The 19,744-nt window shown below is 40.5% G+C and overlaps 1 protein-coding gene across 1 annotated transcript in view; it reads left to right on the top strand.

Annotated features, from left to right (window-relative positions):
- The window catches only part of klhdc8a (kelch domain containing 8A), a 52,522-nt gene extending 39,192 nt beyond the window's left edge, over positions 1 to 13,330 (top strand). Inside the window, exons 7-9 of the mRNA XM_036002363.1 lie at positions 6,762 to 6,863; positions 9,361 to 9,509; positions 12,209 to 13,330. Of these exons, the coding sequence (XP_035858256.1) occupies positions 6,762 to 6,863; positions 9,361 to 9,509; positions 12,209 to 12,262 (305 nt within the window). The 3' untranslated portion in view covers positions 12,263 to 13,330. The remainder of the gene's footprint in view (positions 1 to 6,761; positions 6,864 to 9,360; positions 9,510 to 12,208) is intronic.
- Positions 13,331 to 19,744: the final 6,414 nt, after the last annotated feature.

The raw sequence follows: 19,744 nt of genomic DNA, 5'->3' as shown, positions 1-19,744 counted from the left end.
AACGTGATAACGTTGAATAACTCAATAACGATATAACTTGTGATAAATAAAGAGATATTAATGTCTACTCAGTTCTGCCTTTCTGCTGCGTTCAGTACAACAACAAATTGCTTGTTGAACAAAAAAAACTGAAAGGAAATTATTTTATTCTGTTAAATAAAACAAATTGAACACAAAAGGCACGCTAGTTACATTTGAAAGGACAGTTTTCCACTGATGCTCTCTTTCAACAAACTCAAAAAATCCTTGAATTTCTTCCACAAAGTCTTTCGCAATGTTTATTGCGCAAGTTGATATCACGATCATGATATAAAATGATTTATTGTGCAGCCCTGTATTTGATTCAGTTATAGGATACCATGCCAGTTATAGTCATAGTATGATCTGTGTGTGAAAATTGCATCTCAAGCTCATCTTAATGGTTTGTCAGATGCCGTGAAAACTACAACAGGAATACACAAGGGCACTCTTAGTTCCTGATTTACTTCCTGACTTAATCTCCTGTGGCTCCTTTGTACCTGGATGTTTTAGTTGATAAGGGGAATACAGTTTAATGGCAATTTGGGTGACTCAACCCTTAAAAGATGCTTTTCTGTTACCGATAACTGGATTAACGAATTCTACTGCATTCAACAAAGACACACTTTCAGCAGAAGCTTCTCTGAGGCATGTAGAACTCAGCAGTGACAAAAACCACAAATGATGCCGTCCCCCTGGGGCCAACTAGTAACACATGTTCTCCCACATTGTCTATATTTGATCTTTGTTCTGCTTGAGATGGTCAAAACTACCCAAAAGACTTCAAAGCAGATGGGATCTAGCAGAAATGGGAATAGAGCAAATGTGCTCTTGTTTTGGCCATGACTGGGCCAATATGTAATTATTGAAAATGACACAACATAATGGTGAGATTCTGTCCAAAATGGTCGTCTGTGTGGCAGTGGTCTGAAATTTCACACAAGACAGAGAAGCAATCACAATCCTTTACTAGTTTTAATCACGATGGATAATTACTGAGGAGAGCTGTGGACAAAGTTACTACCACACAGACTATAAAGCCCAGTCTTCAGAGAATCTCCTCATCTCCCTCAATCTGTCTCTATTCATTTTCTCTGTTCTCAGCTCTTTATTCTCCTCTGCCGTTCTCCCTCCAGAGTAGAATAATGCATGCTGGTGTTTTCCCTGCATCCTACAGAGAAGATCTTGGCGCAAAGACTCATGTAATCCTTCCAAAGCAAAAAGGAATAAAGCTTTCAGTCGCAACTCCATCTCAGAGGATTGAATCATAAGTCTGTTGTGTGATGTGTTGACACAACTGTAATTTCCAGCCAGTGACACTATAAGCACTGTTTAAAAAAAAAGAATTACTTGTGTTCTCGGTTGCATACTGCATCCACTTTTTAGATTCATGTTGTATTTTATTTTCCATTTGGTTGATAAATGAAAAATAATAGATGTTTACAGGATCTAGTATTAAGTAAAATCTAAGAATGAATATAATATTGCTTTCAGAATCAAAGTGCAGGATTTTTTGTAGTTCTCCATCTTAGTAGGTCCAAAAATCATTAACAGATAAATCCATTCAATTATTTGTAGATCTTGTTTGTTAGCATGTAACTGGCAGTGGCTGACACAGCATTAGTGGTTGTGAAAACATACAATATCTGCTACGATGTTACAGTGTGTTCACATTGTTATTATACACGTTTCTTCCATGGATTAGAAAAATAGTGAAACTTAGCTTGCACAATACCACTACGGAGCTACACCTGGCTTCTCCTCTCATTTCGCTGCAGTGTCATGCTAATGATATGGAAAGCCCCACGCCGCAAGTTGATGGGATTGGTTCCTCAGGCATGTGACATCTGAAAACCTTACTGTCTGAACTGGTGTTTTGTCATTGGTTGCGCTGGGTATCATTCAAAAATATTCTATACTGGTACCGATACCAACACCCTAGTCTCGCTAGCGTGCTGAAGGAGGGTCTGGCTACTCCAAATAGCATTTGGGACGGGGGGAAAGAATGCTCTGGTTTATTGACATTTCTTTAAACCAATCACAATCGTCACGGGCAGCAATAAACTCTGCACAGAGCCGCTGTAAAATAATAATGCGAGAGAAACCTCAGATTGGACAGATAGTCTAGCTAGCTGTCTGGATTTACCCTGCAGAGATCTGAGGAGCAGTTAACCATAGTCCTCACAAATCCACCAGGTTAAATTCCAACACAAAGACAGAGGAAGGAAACGGAAACTACATGCATCCGGTGGAATTTCCTGCAGCACCGCCAAGGATATAGACTACCAATACCCTGACTTCGATAGCGGTTCGTAAACGATACTTTTTTCGATACCAATTTCATAAAACAAAAAGAAATTACAACATTACGGCACATTACTACATGAGCCCTGTCTCTGTGTGTAACGTAGAGTTTTTCCTGCCTGCCTCTGCGACATGTAACGTTAGACAGCCAATCACAAACATTATTAGATCTTGAAGCATGCTGCGTGCTTATTGGCTCACTGAGGCTGATGAGATTTACTCCTTAGGTATTGATATTGGGTGATCTCTATAGGGGAACCATTGAGAGCATCCTGTCCTGCTGCATCACTGTGTGGTACGGGAGCTGCACTGCCTCCAACCGTAGGACCCTGCAGTGCGTAGTGAAGGCTGCTGGGCGGATCATTGGTGTCCCACTCCCCTCACTCCTGGACATTTACCAAATCCATCTCACCCGCAAACCAACCAGCATTGTGGGGGACCTCAGCCCCCCCTCACACAGCCTCTTCAGCCTCCTGCCATCTGGGAGACGGTACTGAAGCATCCGAGCCTGTTCCACCAGACTGGCAAATAGTACACTCTCCCTCTCCTCCCCTCTGCCCCCAAGAACTCTGGACTCTGAAACCCCCCCCCCACCCTCCCCATATCAGGATCTGCACTGGCCAGACACTCAGGAACTCTTCCTTTATAATGCACGTTTCAAATATCTTCATCTTTAGTTTTCTGTACTGTTTGATTTTTGCCTTACATTTGCACTATTTAGAATTCATTACTGTATTGGATATATTACTTATCTTTCTTTATCTTATTTGTACATATTACTTTTTTATCTTTATTTGTATATATTTCTTATCCTTTATATTATACTTGTTGTACATGTCCTTATTGCACCGTGGGTCAGAGAGAAACGTATTTTCAATTGCTCTGTATGTCTGGCACATATTACAGAATTGGCAATAAAGTTGACTTGACTTGAGGCATTTTTCAACACTCAATACTTTAGAGGCGATTCGGTCGGTGCCTAAAAAGTATTGAATTCGGTACCCAGCCCTAATCATTGGTACACTGCAGTTCCAAGGCAGAAATGTGCAGCCATGGCGTTGACTGCTTATTTCGCCCACGATATGCCTTCTAGCACAGGGGTCTTCAACGTTTTTCAGGCCAAGGACCCCTCAGCTGAAAAAGAGATGGAGCAGGGGCCCCTTACTATGTATATTGTATAAAATTGATTTGCATAATGAACTGGGCCACAATGTGTCGTTGTTGGCATAGTTATTGATCTATACATCACGTTTTAATGTTAAAATGTGGGACAGTGAATCTTAAGCTTAATACAAATATGTTGGATTCATGTTAATGTATTTTTTTTAAGAAAGATTTTTTTTTTTCTGTTTAAATTATCGAATAATAATTTGGTGGCCCTCCTGCAGGGTGACCCCCTGTTTAAGATCTGTGTTCTAGTATATGACACCATGAATTGATTGTCATTGGAGGGGATCTTCAATGTCAACTTTCAGTACATCACAGTTTTTCACAATTTGATCAGCTTGATCAGTACAGCCTTATTATTGGCTACAAAATAACTGCTGGAATTTAATGAACATCTCAGATTTATGTTACATGCCAGTGTAAAATATGTGCCAGGAAGATTTCCCTCTGGGGAGAGAACGGAGCGGAGTGAACAGCCAGCTGTGATCTCCATTCTGTTCTCTTCAACCAGGCTGGGAAGGAAAACACAGCTTTTCATTACACTCTGCTGCACCATGCAGGAAGGTTCGCCATCTGGCTACTTATCTCTTTCATTCTCTCTACCTCTATTTGTTTGTCTCCACCTTGTTGTCTCTGCCTCTTGTTTAAGAAAAAAAGATTAAGAATAAATGAGAAAGAGCGGGAGAAAGGACAAGGCAAAAGGAAAGAGAGTAAGGGAATGAAAAGAGAATATGAAGACAGAATGAAGAGTAGGCAGATAGAAGAAAGAAAATAAGCATGAGAAAAGATAAGACAAAGAGAGATTCAGACAAGGAAACAGAAGATAAGACAACAATAAAGAGCAAGACATTCTTTGTACTTTTCTCTCTTGTTCTGTCTCTATCTTTCCTTCTAATTCTCTCTCACTCCCTAATGACGTAATCTTTCCTCCTCTGTCATGATTCTCTCCAGTCTGGGTTTCCTTCAGATAAACAATACTTGGCAGCAACAAAACCTAAAAGTAAAATAGAAAACTTTCCCTGGAGAAAGAGAGCAGCTATGTTTTCATTCCCAACACTCTCAAGTACACTGTTTATCACCTGGAGCAGAAATGCCCCCTTTACTCGGACCGCATAAGATCTTTAGAGAACTGTCATTCACAGTCTTAAGTGTCAGGTAATTAGGGAGATACAATTAAAATGGTAATGTCTTCCACAACTGCGGCCTCATTTCCAATATTTTGGGATTAAAAGTGCCAATAGCTGTTTAAGTTTAAGTTTATTTCACGTATATAGCACTTTAAAAAGCAAACACGTTTCGCACTAAAGAGCATCACAAAGACAAACATGTAAACAAGCATACAACACAAATACACAGTACATATATATAATAATAATAATAATGACACTTTATTCCAGACTCATGGTCCAATAAAATGACAGCACAATACACACAACACTTAATACATAAATAATCCCAGAGGCATAATACAATTCATACAATAAAAATATATTTAAATACATCATCTATACATAAAAAGAGGCATTTGTGCCACTGTCTCCATATCTGAGACTGACAATGAACATTACCGAATCTGCTGTTGAACGACAAAAACAACCACCAGATGGGAAAAGGACATTTACAATCACTTCAAATGCACCACAAGGCTGTAGTTTACCAGTTTCATTGAACGCACCGTCCGTGTTGTTTTTCCGACGGCTAAAATACAGTCAAACTTTACACCGTTTAGAGTTAGCTGTCAGCATTTTAATCGTGTTTAATCCAGCTACTAGCTAGCGGTAGGCTAACGTTAGCTGCTGTTGAGTATAGTGTTAACTAGCTAGCGGTAGGCTAACGTTAGCTGCTGTTGAGTATAGTGTTAACTAGCTAGCGGTAGGCTAACGTTAGCTGCTGTCGAGTATAGTGTTAACTAGCTAGTGGTAGGCTAACGTTAGCTGCTGTCGAGTATAGTGTTAACTAGCTAGCGGTAGGCTAACGTTAGCTGCTGTCGAGTATAGTGTTAACTAGCTAGCGGTAGGCTAACGTTAGCTGCTGTCGAGTATTGTGTTAACTAGCTAGCGGTAGGCTAACGTTAGCTGCTGTTGAGTATAGTGTTAACTAGCTAGCGGTAGGCTAACGTTAGCTGCTGTCGAGTATTGTGTTAACTAGCTAGCAGTAGGCTAACGTTAGCTGCTGTTGAGTATAGTGTTAACTAGCTAGCGGTAGGCTAACGTTAGCTGCTGTTGAGTATAGTGTTAACTAGCTAGCGGTAGGCTAACGTTAGCTGCTGTTGAGTATAGTGTTAACTAGCAAGTGGTAGACTAACGTTAGCTGCTGTTGAGTATAGTGTTAACTAGCTAGCGGTAGGCTAACGTTAGCTGCTGTTGAGTATAGTGTTAACTAGCTAGCGGTAGGCTAACATTAGCTGTTGTTGAGTATAGTGTTAACTAGCGTCCCGTGCAGCGGTGTTTGTGTTTCCTGTATCGTCTTCAGAGCATCAGAGAGAAGAGCAGACATATCAGTGGCTCCAGATTTCGGTAGCCAGGGTTGGCAGGAAGAAGATTTTTATAAGTAAATGTTCCAGTTAATGATCCAGGCAGCACATTCTCGTCTCCCTCCTTCATTTCACAGTCCAATGGTGGCTAGAACGGCTCAAACCTCAATATGGAATGGATTAATCTGCGTTATTTTTTTTAACGCGTTATTTTTTCTCAGATTAATTAATCGTTAAACACAATTTAAAGCCAGAGAATAAATGCGTCAGGCTTCAGAGGTCTGAACAGCCATCTTGGACCTACGACCCACTCCTTTTCACACTACACAGGAAGCAGTAGATTAAATTGTTTTCATTAAAGTTCAGTAATGAGAATGATGTGCCAACAGTATCCCCACTTTCTCAGCCTAGTAATAGTCTGACCCTAGCTCCAAACTTCCTGTCCCCTGTCTGTCTGTTTGTAGTCTGTGTTGGTTGTAACCTCTGTGTATCCTTGTCCTGCCAGGTGTAAGTGTGTGTATGTAGTGTACATGTCCTGGCTGCAGCTGGCTTTGTGGGTGACCTGTTTCTGCAGGTCACACTCTGAAAACAAGCTCAGCAGCATCCTGTCCAGCCAGAGGAGGACTACAGTGCTGCTGACCTCACCCTCAGCTAACTTCATAAGCTTGTGCACACACACACACACACACACACACACACACACACACACACACATACACACACACACACACACACACACACACACACACACACGCTGACACACATCTACTCATTTTAGCTGTCGTGTCTTCTTCTGTAGGCGCCTGGTTGAAGTCGGAGGAGACGGTGGCGATGAAAACAAAGAGAGCTGACTTTGCTGCTGCTTTCCTGCGTGGCCGGATGGTAGTAGCAGGAGGACTTGGTAAGAGGGATACATTGTAAACTGAACCTTAAAGCTTTAGTGCGTAACTTCTTTTTTTTAAGATACATTTTTTTATTGGTTTTATATTTTTAAACATACAGAACAGACAAACACAATTGAACAAGAACAACAACTTTCCCACCCACCCCCACCCTCTGCGGTCTCGAGGAATGCAAAAACAAACAAAACACGATCAGAAATCCCACCTTGCCTAGTTACTCTCCTCTAGTTCCTGTGATGCTGAGGTCATTAGGACTGATACTTGTGATGCTGAGGTCATTAGGACTGATACTTGTGATGCTGAGGTCATTAGGACTGATTCAGTAAAGCACTGTAATGTGAACAGTCTATAGTGTGATAGAAAGATAAAATCCGAGCAGCAGTTGCTGGTTGTATTTAGCCTCTACAGAGCTCCAGGACGCCGGCTACCAGCAGCAGTTGTTTAGCCGCCAATCGGTGACTGTGAGCCGGCTACAGGCACCGCCAGACGACGGTCCTTTCAGGGGCCGTGGTAGTGGAGTTGAGCCAGAAAAAGTGAGCGTCATGCGGCAATGACAGTTAAGTTTAGGCACCAAAACGACTGGTTAAGTTTAGGAAAAAGATTGTGGTTAAAACACTCCCGACACCACGTTGTGCTATTTCATTTTGAGATTATTTTTCATTGGATATTAAAGTTCATAAACAAGGCATGGTTGGTCGAGTGGCACTATATCCATGGTATTGAAAGGGGGATTTAATTCTTGCATTTTTTATTTTGTTGTGCATGATCGTTTTTTTTCACAAATCGCACCCTCCATATAAGTTTTCACGTGACTGAATGTTTTTGACAGAACATTCAACATCAATTCAAACATCTGTGACAGAAGAAATCCAATGAGATCATGGCATTTGATCATAAAATAAAAAAAAAAAAAATTGTGTTAAAAATAAATCCTGATGACATAAATAAATGAAATCGTGATGCATTTATGTTGTTAAATTTTCCTGTAAAGTATGAGTGTCCACCTGAGAAATACCCTATACAGTATGCCAGTCAGTCAGTATACAGAAGTTAAACATGGGGGATTATTCACTGCCTTTGATATGTCTGATACATTTGGGTGTGTGTATCATAGACAAAAGAATGGACGGAGCTTCCGGGTCTAAAAAGTGAAGGCAGTGCGGAAGTGCCTTAAACCTGCATTCTATCTAAGCTGCAGCCAGGACTCTACTCCACTGACGACTCCACTGGTTGCAAAAAGAAGTTGACTTGTATAGAAGTCTATGAGAAAATGACCCTACTTCTCACTTGATTTATTACCTCAGTAAACATTTTCATAATGAGTTTATGGCCTCAATCCCTACTTTTAAGTCTTCTTCAATACAGCATGATGTTTATTTAGTAAATTATGGTCCCATTCATTTTAAAATAGACGATAAAACAGGGCATGCTTTAGGGGCGTGGCTACACACAACCTGTCAATCAGGACAGAGGCTTAGCAATAAAGAGGGAAGTCCCGCCCCTCCTGGTGGACCTCATGGGACCTTAATTCAGAAAAAATGTGAACGGGGAGAGGCAAATTATTTTTTGATCCTGTTTGAATTGAGCCATGGATTACAAATATGATGTTCGTCAATTTAAAAGATAATTTTTCAACTGAAGAAAGTCTCAGTTAGCCGTAGGTTTGTCATATGACCACTTAGTTTGGTGTGAAACCGCTCAGTGAACTACATCTCTCAGTGAACTACATCTCTCAGTGAACTACATCTCTCGTCTCACACAATTTACGTCACCTAGCTTGATGCTCAACTTGCTCGCTAGCTAGCTAGCTTAGCTCTGTTAAAAATTGACGAACATCATATTTGTAATCCATGGCTCAATTTAAACAGGATAAAAAAATAATTTGCCTCTCCCCGTTCACTTCCGTTCATAGTTTTTCAAAAGATAGGTCCCATGGACCGGAAGTAGAAAGGCGTGACTTCAGCTCTCTATGCTAACCATAGCACTGTGAACATTAACATAGCAGTGAACTTATTTTTGAGTGTTGTCCATGTTTTCGTCTTAAACGTTGTCCTTCTCACTGTGTTTTCACTTCATCAAAGTTGATTGGAACATTTTGGTCACCGTTCGGAAGCACCTTGTCAACCAAAGCTAGATAGCTAGTGCTAGCATTAGCTGGTAATTTAAGGGCAGTACCTTGAGGTCTGCGTTATTCCTGCCGGTAAAACTCCGCCAGATGTCTTGCGTCAGCTGATTGAAAAGAATCTGCAACTTTCCCTCTTCAGCGTTTAGCACATGGCCATTTTAAACATTCACGACACGGATTAAGGCACATCATCCTCCCCAGCTCCACCTTCTCGTCCAAAAATCGTCACTTCCGGTTAAAAAAAAAGCCAAGATGGCAACGGCCAACTTGCTAAACTCAAGGCTTCAAAACCGCAGTCTACAAGCCAATGGGTGATGTCAGTGCTGCTACGTCCATTCTTTTTCACAGTCTATGGTGTGTACATTCTCCAGGTCACGAGCCCTCGGCGCTGGACACAGTGGAGGCCTTTCATCCTCAGAGAAAGAAGTGGGAGAGGTTGGCTCCCATGAGCTTCCCCCGATGCTCCACCTCCTCCATCGTCATCAGAGACCGCCTTCTAGTGGTGGGAGGAGTCAACCAGGTGCACTTGTGCTAAATTTAACTGTAAATGTTATACATTGACACCTACAGTACATAAACAGTACATAATTACAGTAGCGATGAAGACAGCTATTATCCATGGTGACAGGTGTGTCCCACAGTTACCTATTTATTTATACCCTCGCCTTAATGCGGAGTGCCCTCCAGTGTAATTTATCTAATAGTAATACTCTCTAATGTTTAGTTTAGTTTAGTTTATTATAAGGATCCCCATTAGCTGACGCCTAGACGGCCAGCTAGTCTTCTTGGGGTCCAAAACAACATTAAATCAGACAATATTAAAACGAACAATATTAAATGTTTCATGACACATACAGGAAAACTCCAAAAATATAAAACAAAATAACAAGGAAACAACCAGATCTAAAAAGCAAAATTACATTACACTATATTATACCATGGTCTGGGTGAATACTCGATTCTGATTGGCTGCAGGGTGTCCATAAAAAATGTTATAGGACACCTACTAGTTCCAGTGAAACTGACTGTTCAAAAAGGAAATGAGAATCTGTTATTTCCAAATCGTCCTCTGAACACCACAGGATGGAGCTAACACACACACACTGTAAGAAGTTACACTCTGAACACCACAGGATGGAGCTAACACACACACTGTAAGAAGTAAGTTATACTGCTCCTATAAACTGACTTTGTTTCACAGTGAATAACGTTAGCTCACATCCCATTCACTGTTCAGGGCGCTACTTCAGGCTGCGGCCGTCAGTAACGTTACACATCGGATAAAACTGTTTGTAAAAGTCGTTATATTGTTTTGGGGACACTAGCATGGCTGATAGCTAGCTTGTCTTGTTCAACATATTGTCAGGTTATTGTTACTGATTTCCAACTGTACACAACGTTATTGACTTTGGCTTTCTGGCTCGTAGCTGAGCTGAAGGTTTCTACGAGCTGAGCGGACTATAAATATCTCCCGTTGCTAAGGGAGGCAAGTCGTATCTAAGGTCCTTCCTATTTCCTGGAGGAGTGAACAACGTTTGCATTGCATAAGAACCTTATAGGATGGGGATGATTGTTCCAGGTATTAGTCAAACCCTCAGGTGTAACCAGGGAAACTGAGTTATTGTTTGGATAAACTTTAGATTTTGATTATAAAACAAATTAAAATATAAACAAATGTTTTAAAAACATATTTGGCAAGTGACCATGGTATAAGCGGGTTAATGCCCTTCGAGGTGTCCGTTGTCAGGTGTGCGTCGGACGGTTCAGGCCGTCGTCCATTAATACCTAGTCTATATCCTTTGCGTTCCACTACCGGGATTGCTCCCATGCTGCAGGAAATTCCACCGGATGCATGTATTTTCCGTGATCTTCCTCTTCCTTTGTGTTGGCGTTCTAACGTCTGGTGGATTTGTGAGGACTATGGTTAACTGCTCCTCAGATCTCTGCAGGGTAAATCCAGACAGCTAGCTAGACTATCTGTCCAATCTGAGGTTTCTGTTGCACGACTATTTTGCAGCGGCTCTGTGAGGAGCTTAGCGCCGCCCATGACGATTCTGACACATGGGTTTAGAGTTAACATCTAGCTAGCTCACATAGACAAAGAAGGAGAACAATTATTTATTACAACAAAAGAAAAAGATATTTGTTTTAGTAAAGGTAAGATTTAAGTTTCTTTTTAAAACTTGCCTTTCCTTTTGATAAAACATATGTTACTTTGGGAGATTATTCCAATTAAAAAATAGCTCTGTATATGACAGTTTTCTTTCAGGTAATTGGATTTTGGTAGGGGTGGAGCCAGAGAGGTGACATGTCCCATCCATAGAAGTGAGGAGCTAGTAAGTAGGATTGTGATTGGAAAAGGCCCTAATCTGTTTCAGGGATAGACTTTGGGCTGGGGTGCATTGGCAGTAGGGTTGGGCATTGTTTGGATTTGAACAATTCTGATTCCATTTCCGATTTTTGCTTTTGATTCCGGTTCTTATTGATTCTCGAATTTGATTCTTTGAGGGGTGGAGTTGAAACGTGTCACATGCTTATTTCACAGATAATTTTGTTTTATTTTGATTCAATGGTGATTGACAGTGTTACCGGGCTTTTTCAAGGTAAAAATAAAGCCACTCTTTAGAGCGCTGCTTACTGTGCTGCGTGGCTGCAACACAACGAGCTCCTGAAAGGCCCGTGGCCGCTACAGAAAAAAAACTTGCACCTGTTAAATATGGAACCAATGATCGGATTTGAAACCAAATTTTCCAAACGATTCCAATAAAAAAAAAAAAAGATTCCATTGGAATCGTAATTTTAGAAACGATTCCAAGTTGGAGCCAGTTCTCGATGCCCAATCCTAATTTTCAGCCGGGCAGTATAAGCAAAGGCAGGGACCGTAGAATGGTTCTATGGGTGTGGAAATGTCGCGGGGAAGGAAGCCGAGCTAGTGTGGGCGGTGAAGCGGTACCAACTAGGCTTACTCACCACTGTGTTTCAACATTCGGTGATAGAAAGGGACTTAACAGACAATTCTTTAAATGAAAGGTAGCAGATTGAATGAAATATCAGTATGCAAATGCTTCCAATCTTTGACCACCAATCTTTTCTTTATTTCTCCCTCCCTCTCTCTCTCTCTCTCTCCCTCCCTCCCTCCCTCTCTCTCTCTGTCTCTCTCTCTCTGTCTCTCTCACTCTCTCTGCCTCTCCCCCCCCTCTCTCCCCCTCTCTCTCTTAGGTTCCCAGCTCTGCCCATGAGATCCTGTATGTAAAAGAAGAAGAGTATCTGTAGCCTGCAGTAATTGACATCAGATGAATGCAGCAGATCAGCTATTCCACTTCCTCTTCTCTGTTCAACCCTCCTCAATCTGACTGTAGTGCAATATATAGGACGCATTGAAAAAACTACGACAGACGAGAGTCGGAGTGAAAGTCCCTGACTTGGTGATGTGATGTGACAGACGACACTGCCCCCTGCTGGACTGTCCTGACACTGAGCCCCACATATAAGCACACACATGCACAATGGAGGAGCTGGCTCTTTCTTTATAACGAGTTATGTTTCTTACTTTTAGTAGGTGACACTTCTGCGTATGTTACAGTGCATACAGAAACTATTTTGTAGCTTTTATGTCTAGTAATATAGACGGAAAATACATGAAAGACCTTTTTTATGGCAAATATGCATTTTATGTTTGGTTTTGTCTTTGTTTATGTGTTTATTTGTGTGCAGCTTACTAATAAGTATAATATAGTGTAATTTCCACATAAGATAACAGGACTGCAATATTTGTTTATTATTTAATATCATATAGCAAATAACGCACCAGGAAGTGATGTTTGTTTAAACTGTACTGTAACAAAATTTGCACTAAAACAATTAACACTGAGTGGTAGTTAATTTTACCGTCAATAATTTCTAGTGTAACGTATTGTAGTAATTACACTGAGAATGGTATACTATCACTCTTCTATGCTGTAACCGTGCACATTAGTGGGCATGATCATGATTTAATATGATTTAATGCATTGCATATATATTAAATGACAATGTGTTGTTTCTTTAGGTAATTTCTGACTGCTGTTGTAGGCAAAGAAACTGACAGATTTGTACACATGTTATTACTGCAGCAATACAAGTTGTCTTTATTTCCATTTGTGCAACATGTGCTGTAATGATCATCAGTTATCACCTCACTCAGGTTGTGATGTTACAGACTTGTTTTTGTGACTTCAGAGATTATCTACTGACTGCTATTATCTTTGCTGTCTTTATAGTCAAAGCCAAACTCTTGTCTCTTTGGCTCAGGCTGTTGTGTAACAGTTGACTAAGCTGTGAAATATCCCATTGTGTTGAAAATACCTCTTCTGAAGATTTTTATTTCATCCTACAACATGCTCCATCTCTGATCTGCCCCACACCCAATCATGTCACGTAAAATTAAGGATATAAGAAGTCATATTCAGTGGAATAAGTGGGATCTGTAGTATGTATTCCACTTGTTTTCCACTAGATGGCAGTAATTGTACACATGAATCCACACAAGTTTGTGATGCGTTCACTTACTCATTATAAGTTCTCCAGACTAAAGTGGTATAATCTGAGAGTATAATATTACATGTGCAGAGATCATTTCATTATTTTCTTTTTTATTATGGCTGAATCTCTCCGATGTTCTAGCAATCTTGATGCACACTTCTCTTTCACAAGTCAGAAATCGTCAGACACCACGTCGGTTTGAACGGCGGTTTGTATGGTGATGTGATCTCTTACATGAAAAGGAAAACTTGAACTGATCGAAACGATTCAAATCAGCAAAGTGATTTGTAATTTCCACCTCTACCATCTACTGAAAATGTTCATACAGTATATAAGCTATCATGACATTGTAGCATTGTGTTTTCTACCTGCCTGCTGGGCACGCAACGTTAATTGTTGTGAATTGGAAATTTGGACAGGGACTTTATTTTGAAATGTGCTTTGCCATATCTATTTTTAAAATGGGTTGATTGCATGCAAGTGAGGCTGGCTCTGTGTTTGTGACCACTCTCTATTCCCGTCTGTGTTTCTTCCACTTTAAAGCGGTCAAACTAATTTCCCTGGCAAACAGCACAGAGACACAGAAGGGGGAAGTTATTAGCCTGAATTAAAAACTCTCACTTAACCATTCAAATAAAAGGAAAATACACGGTATAGTACATGACTTTTACTACGCAAAGAAAATAAATTCTAAAATCATTTATGTGTCGGTCACCAAAGGAAAAATCAGGGAATCTGAAAAGAGATATTTCAATAATGAGGCCAATAATCATATTTTTATCCCTGGAGTCACACTGCTGTCTTTATTGCACCTGATACATAGTAAAGGACATCTAGAAAATTGAGGTTATCAGGTTACCTATACTCAAAATATCAATAATGAAGTTGACTCACACTGTTCATTTTCAAATAAGTCCTATCCGTTGAAGTCGAAAAGACTCAAAAGGTGTTACATTAAAGGCTACCAGTCTGGCCAATACCAACCAGTCAATATTGTTATTGGCTTATTGGCAGAATGCTTTTATGTTAATTTTCTTTTTGCTTTTGCTTTTGTGTTTTCTTGGACACGTCAGCCTCCACATACTGCAATATCTCCTACACCAGCTCTGAGTATCTTTTACCTGTATGCATTACGGTGAGTTTGACAGAGCACACAGGTGATCCTATCTGGTGGTTTACTGACGAGTCCTGTTTGATCTGAACACAAGGTTTCCAAACCGGTTACATAATTTGCGGGAATGCATGTGCAAATACACTTGTGGAGTCCACAGTGCGTATGCGTGGGAGTATCAGAGGATGGGTGCATGGTGGTGGCCGTAAGGGCAATGGAAGGTAGTCTGGTCAAAGTGCATGGTGATGATGAGTGAAATTGTGGTCCTTTCTCCGCTCTGCTCTGAAGCAGTGACGCAGCTGTGCTCGTGCTCGTGCACGTCTGTGTGTGTGTGGGGAGCCCCGTGGGGGTTAGCAGGCTGTGTTGTAGTCAAGACCACATAAACCGAGACCAAGTCATCACTGTGGTGGAATTTCCGGAAACAGCATGTTGTGGTATGATGAGACTAAGGGAAAGCTTGGACAACATCAGGTCATTCATAGGTCATAGGTCAGGGGACGAGAATATTCGGCCTGTCTCTAATAACCAAACCTGTTCATGTAAAATTATGTTTGTCTCTCTACAGATTCAAAGAGTCTACGTAGACAGCTGCATGATAAAGGAATGTTTTGTTCCCTTTTGCAGGGCGCTGGGCCTGCCACACTGTGGCATACTTCCCAGAGAGAGAGAGGCTGAACAAGGCTTTAGCATCTGTGTTAACGGCACCCGCAATATCTTTGTTTACCTTAAAGGTTCAGCATAACGTAACGCCTCCAGCATGAGTTCAGATACTCCTTCAGGACAACAGGAACCTAGAGAGTTGGGACGGCACTGCACAATAACACATCGTTTTTAAACTGTACTGCCTGTTTAATTGTCTCCTCAGTTGAGTGTTCATTAAATGCTTCTGTGTAAGTCATTATGGTCTCCCGAACCTTTTTCACAAATGAGTTGTGCTGCTCCTGAGTTTTTCCTTAACAATCACCAAGACCAGAGTGTATCGAGACTAGGATTGGGCATCGAGAATCGTTTTTTTATTGGAATCGTTTGGAAAATTTGGTTTTGAATCTGCTCATCGGATCCAAATTTAACAGCTAGTTCTTTTCCGTAGCGGCCACCGTACCTCCAGCTGTGTTGGAAGCAGGAAGCAGCGCTCGAAAGATTTTACGTTGAAAAAGCCCGGTAAAACTGTAAATCACCATTGAATCAAAATAAACGACAAAATTATCTGTGAAATAAGCATGTGACCCGTTTCAACTCCACCCCTCAAAGAACTGAATTCGAGAATCGATAAGAACTGGAATCGAGAGCAAAAATCGGAATTGGAATCAGAATTGTTAAAATCAAAATGATGCCCAACCCTAATCGAGACCAAAACCAAGACTTTGAGGGGTTGAGCCCAAGTCAAGACCATGACCATACCAGTGCAAGCCCCACACTGCTGAGAGTTGTGGTACGGAGGCAGATTGATAACGTTAGCTAACTAGCTTTACTAGCGTCACTTGCACTTAGCTTACCTTTTTTATGCTTCCTTTTTAAGTGCTGAAAAAGGTTTGAGGTGGTCCCAGCTGTCTCTGTCAGTGTTACATTACAGAATTTACACATTGCTGTGTGTTCTCTGTTAATATATATATATACATATGTATGTTGTTTTGCAAATAAACTCCTTATGGTTTAGGTAGCCAGATTTTATAGCCGACAACTGGGCTGACATCTCCCAGACAGCCAGAGCTTCTTCTCCTGTCTCTGCCACCTTCACTTTCTTGGTAGTGTGTGTGGAAAGGGCAGGGAGAGGGGGTTAACGAACATATTTCAAATTAGAAATTAGTTGGGTTATTGGTTGCATTTGAAGCAGGAAGTTATACATCGATCCACAGCAATGATGATGGTCTTAAAATAAAATCCAGAGTCCTCTTATTCTGAGACCGAGACCAGACCTAGTAAAAACGCGGTCGATTTTGAGACGAGACCTTCAAAAAGCAGTCTTGAGACCAAGACCGATCTCGAGTAAGGGCTGGGCAATATATCAATATAAATCAATATCGTGATATGAGACTAGATATCGTCTTAGATTTTGGATATCGTGATATGACATAAGAGTTGTCTTCTCCTGGTTTTAAAGGCTGCATTACAGTAAAGTGACGTCATTGTCTGATCTTACCAGACTGTTCTAGCTGTTCTATTATTTGCCTTTACCCACTTAGTCATTATATCAACATTACTGATGATTATTTATCACAAATCTCATTGTGTAAATATTTTGTGAAAGCATCAATAGTCAACAATACAATATCGTTGCTGTATCGATATTGAGGTATTTGGTCAAAAATATTGTGATATTTGATTTTCTCCATATGGGCCTGCTCTATATCGAGTACTACAACACTGTTAGCAGGAGCCCCACAGCTTTTTTAACATTACCAACCCTGCCTTTAAGACAGAAAAGTTAAGTTCTCATACAGTAGATATGAACCAGTCTGACAACAACCGTTTGTGCTTGGGTGCAATAGTGTAAGGGAAAAAACGCACACACACACATGCACACACACGTGCACCAAGATAAATAAAGTATTATCACACGGATGTACACACCCCGTGCCCAGCGGCAGCTAACATTGTCCTCCACTCTTTCATCAACATGCCGTTAGGCCTATGCTGATATTATTAAATAATCATTCTAATGCTTTTGCACACTATTTGCGTTACCACCAGCTATTTTCCAAAGACTGTAGATCAAAGTGTCGGGTGCTCTTAGAAAACATGGGAATGAAACAGAATGGAAACAGGAAGGCCCTCCAAACTGACAACCAGGAGGGAAACATTAAAAGCCTTTATTATAGTGGCTGAATCATTGAAATAAACAATGCAAAACCAAATGACAAAAATAAAAGCAGGCGTGACATTCATTGTAAAGGATTACCGAACTCAAGCAAGAAATTTCCATTCCACTCCATTATACTCCAGACTGAGACAGCTGGGACCACCTCAAATTTGTTTTTTCCACGTGATTGACTGTTTACATCCTACGCCCCCTCCCAGGAAGTTGACAGTCCATTTGCAGTGACACCAACTAGCAGGCCTGCTGTTATCCCCAATAGCTCCCCCTACCAGCCTCATCTGTCATCATGTTTGGTGAGTCCGCTCCGTTTTACCGATATCAGTGACTGTCACCCGGCCATAAAAATTCCTGTATCTCTATCTGTTTTCTTCAAGAGCGCCCTCTACAGGCCCCTCTTGTCAAATAACTCTGCTAGCCCACAGCCCCCCTCTATCATTCCAGTTAGATCAATAATAGACCATACCAAGCAGTGAAACCAAAGCACTTAACTGCAAACATAGTACATTTAGCATCCATTCCTCGTCAGCCACAGCCTGTCCCAAAAAATGAGGCAGATAATTATTTTAACACACTAACATTAGCCTTACTAAACGTCAGGTCTTTGGCGGGTAAATCACTTTTAATCAATGATTTTATTATTAAACACAATCTTGATTTTATGTTTTTAACTGAAACCTGGTTAGACCATAACAACAGTGATGCTGTTCTCATTGAGTCAGCTCCCCCTAACTTCAGTTTTATGAGTGAGAATAGAGCGAATAAGAAAGGAGGTGGAGTCGCCATTTTGTTTAACGACTCGTTCCAATGTACTCAAATATCTTATGGAAACTTTGCTTCTTTTGAATATGTGGCTCTTCAGTTAAGGTCCCCCTCTCAACCTATATTTCTAATTATCTACAGGCCACCTAAATACTGTGCATCCTTCTTTGACGACTTTAGTGGACTACTGTCTTTAATCTGTATTAACTTTGACTGTGTAGTTATTGCTGGTGATTTCAACATTCATGTTGACAACCCCCAGGATAGAGGGACAAAAGAACTGTGTTGTATTTTTGAGAACTATGGACTGACTCAGCATGTGACGGAGCCCACACACAACAAGGGGCACACTCTGGACTTGATTATCTCCAAGGGTTTGAACATTTCCAAGGTTGTGGTGACTGATGCTGCTCTCTCTGATCATTCCTGTGTTTTCTTTAATGGCACTATCTCTGTGCACAAAAGTGTCCAAACAAAGTTAATAAGAAAACGGTATATCACTGACAACACCAGTGAAACATTCATTCAGCTTTTCTCGTCCACACCCACCCTCTCAGGGGTCTCAGTCACTGAGCTTGTAGACAATTTCAACTGTAAAATTACAAATGTTATTGATGCCATTGCTGCGACTAAGGTCAAAGCTGTCTCTAGTTAGAAAAGATCTCCATGGAGAAATATCATACGAGTGAGAACAGAAAAAAGAGAGTGTCAAAAAGCTGAACGCAGGTGGCAAAAAACTAATTATTAACTAACTATTTTATCTGTTTTAAATTTTGTATTCATTTTTAATTGCCTTTTAATGTTTAATGTTTTATGTAAAGCACTTTGAATTGCCATGTTGCTGAAATGTGCTATATAAATAAAATTGCCTTGCCTTGCCTTATAGACAGAATAGCAGCTGAGATCAGTCTCATTGTTTTTTAACCAGGGCAGCAGTTTTCAGATTATATTATGTGCTTACATAATTGCAAAAGGGTTCTCCAATGTTTTCTCAGTGAGCCTTTTAAAATGATATCAGATTAGTGACCAGAATGGGCCTTTGGATCATTGGATGAATGGTTGCTGATAATGGGCAATGTAGATATTAAAGATCAGCCACTTCTGTCTACAACAGTCGAGACCCCTTTTGGTATTATATACATAACGTAATCTGAAAACTGCTGCCCTGGTTAAAAAAATAACGCAACTGATCTCAGCTGGTATTCTGTCTGTAATGGAGTGGAATGGAAATTAACATTTGACTGGTAGTGTGTGTGTGTGTGTGTGTGTGTATATATATATATATATATATATATATATATATATATATATATATTACATAGTCCTTATAGCAAAGTCCTTATATTGATTTTCTTTCTGTAATCTAGTGAAAACTAATGGTATCCTCAAAGGTACAAAAAAGTCTAAATCTAAACACTACAGCATACTTTGGCACTCTCCATGATGTGATGATGATGTCTGTTTTGTTTTGTTGGGCGGTTACTCTTCACACACACACACACACGCATACACACACACTCCTACTAGTACACAATGAGGACAAGGC

The sequence above is a fragment of the Sander lucioperca genome, chromosome 6 (assembly GCF_008315115.2).
Source record: "Sander lucioperca isolate FBNREF2018 chromosome 6, SLUC_FBN_1.2, whole genome shotgun sequence".
In the NCBI taxonomy this organism is placed as follows: domain Eukaryota; kingdom Metazoa; phylum Chordata; class Actinopteri; order Perciformes; family Percidae; genus Sander; species Sander lucioperca.
The sequence above is the reverse complement of the archived record's forward strand: the minus strand, read 5'-3'. Positions and strand labels throughout refer to the sequence as shown.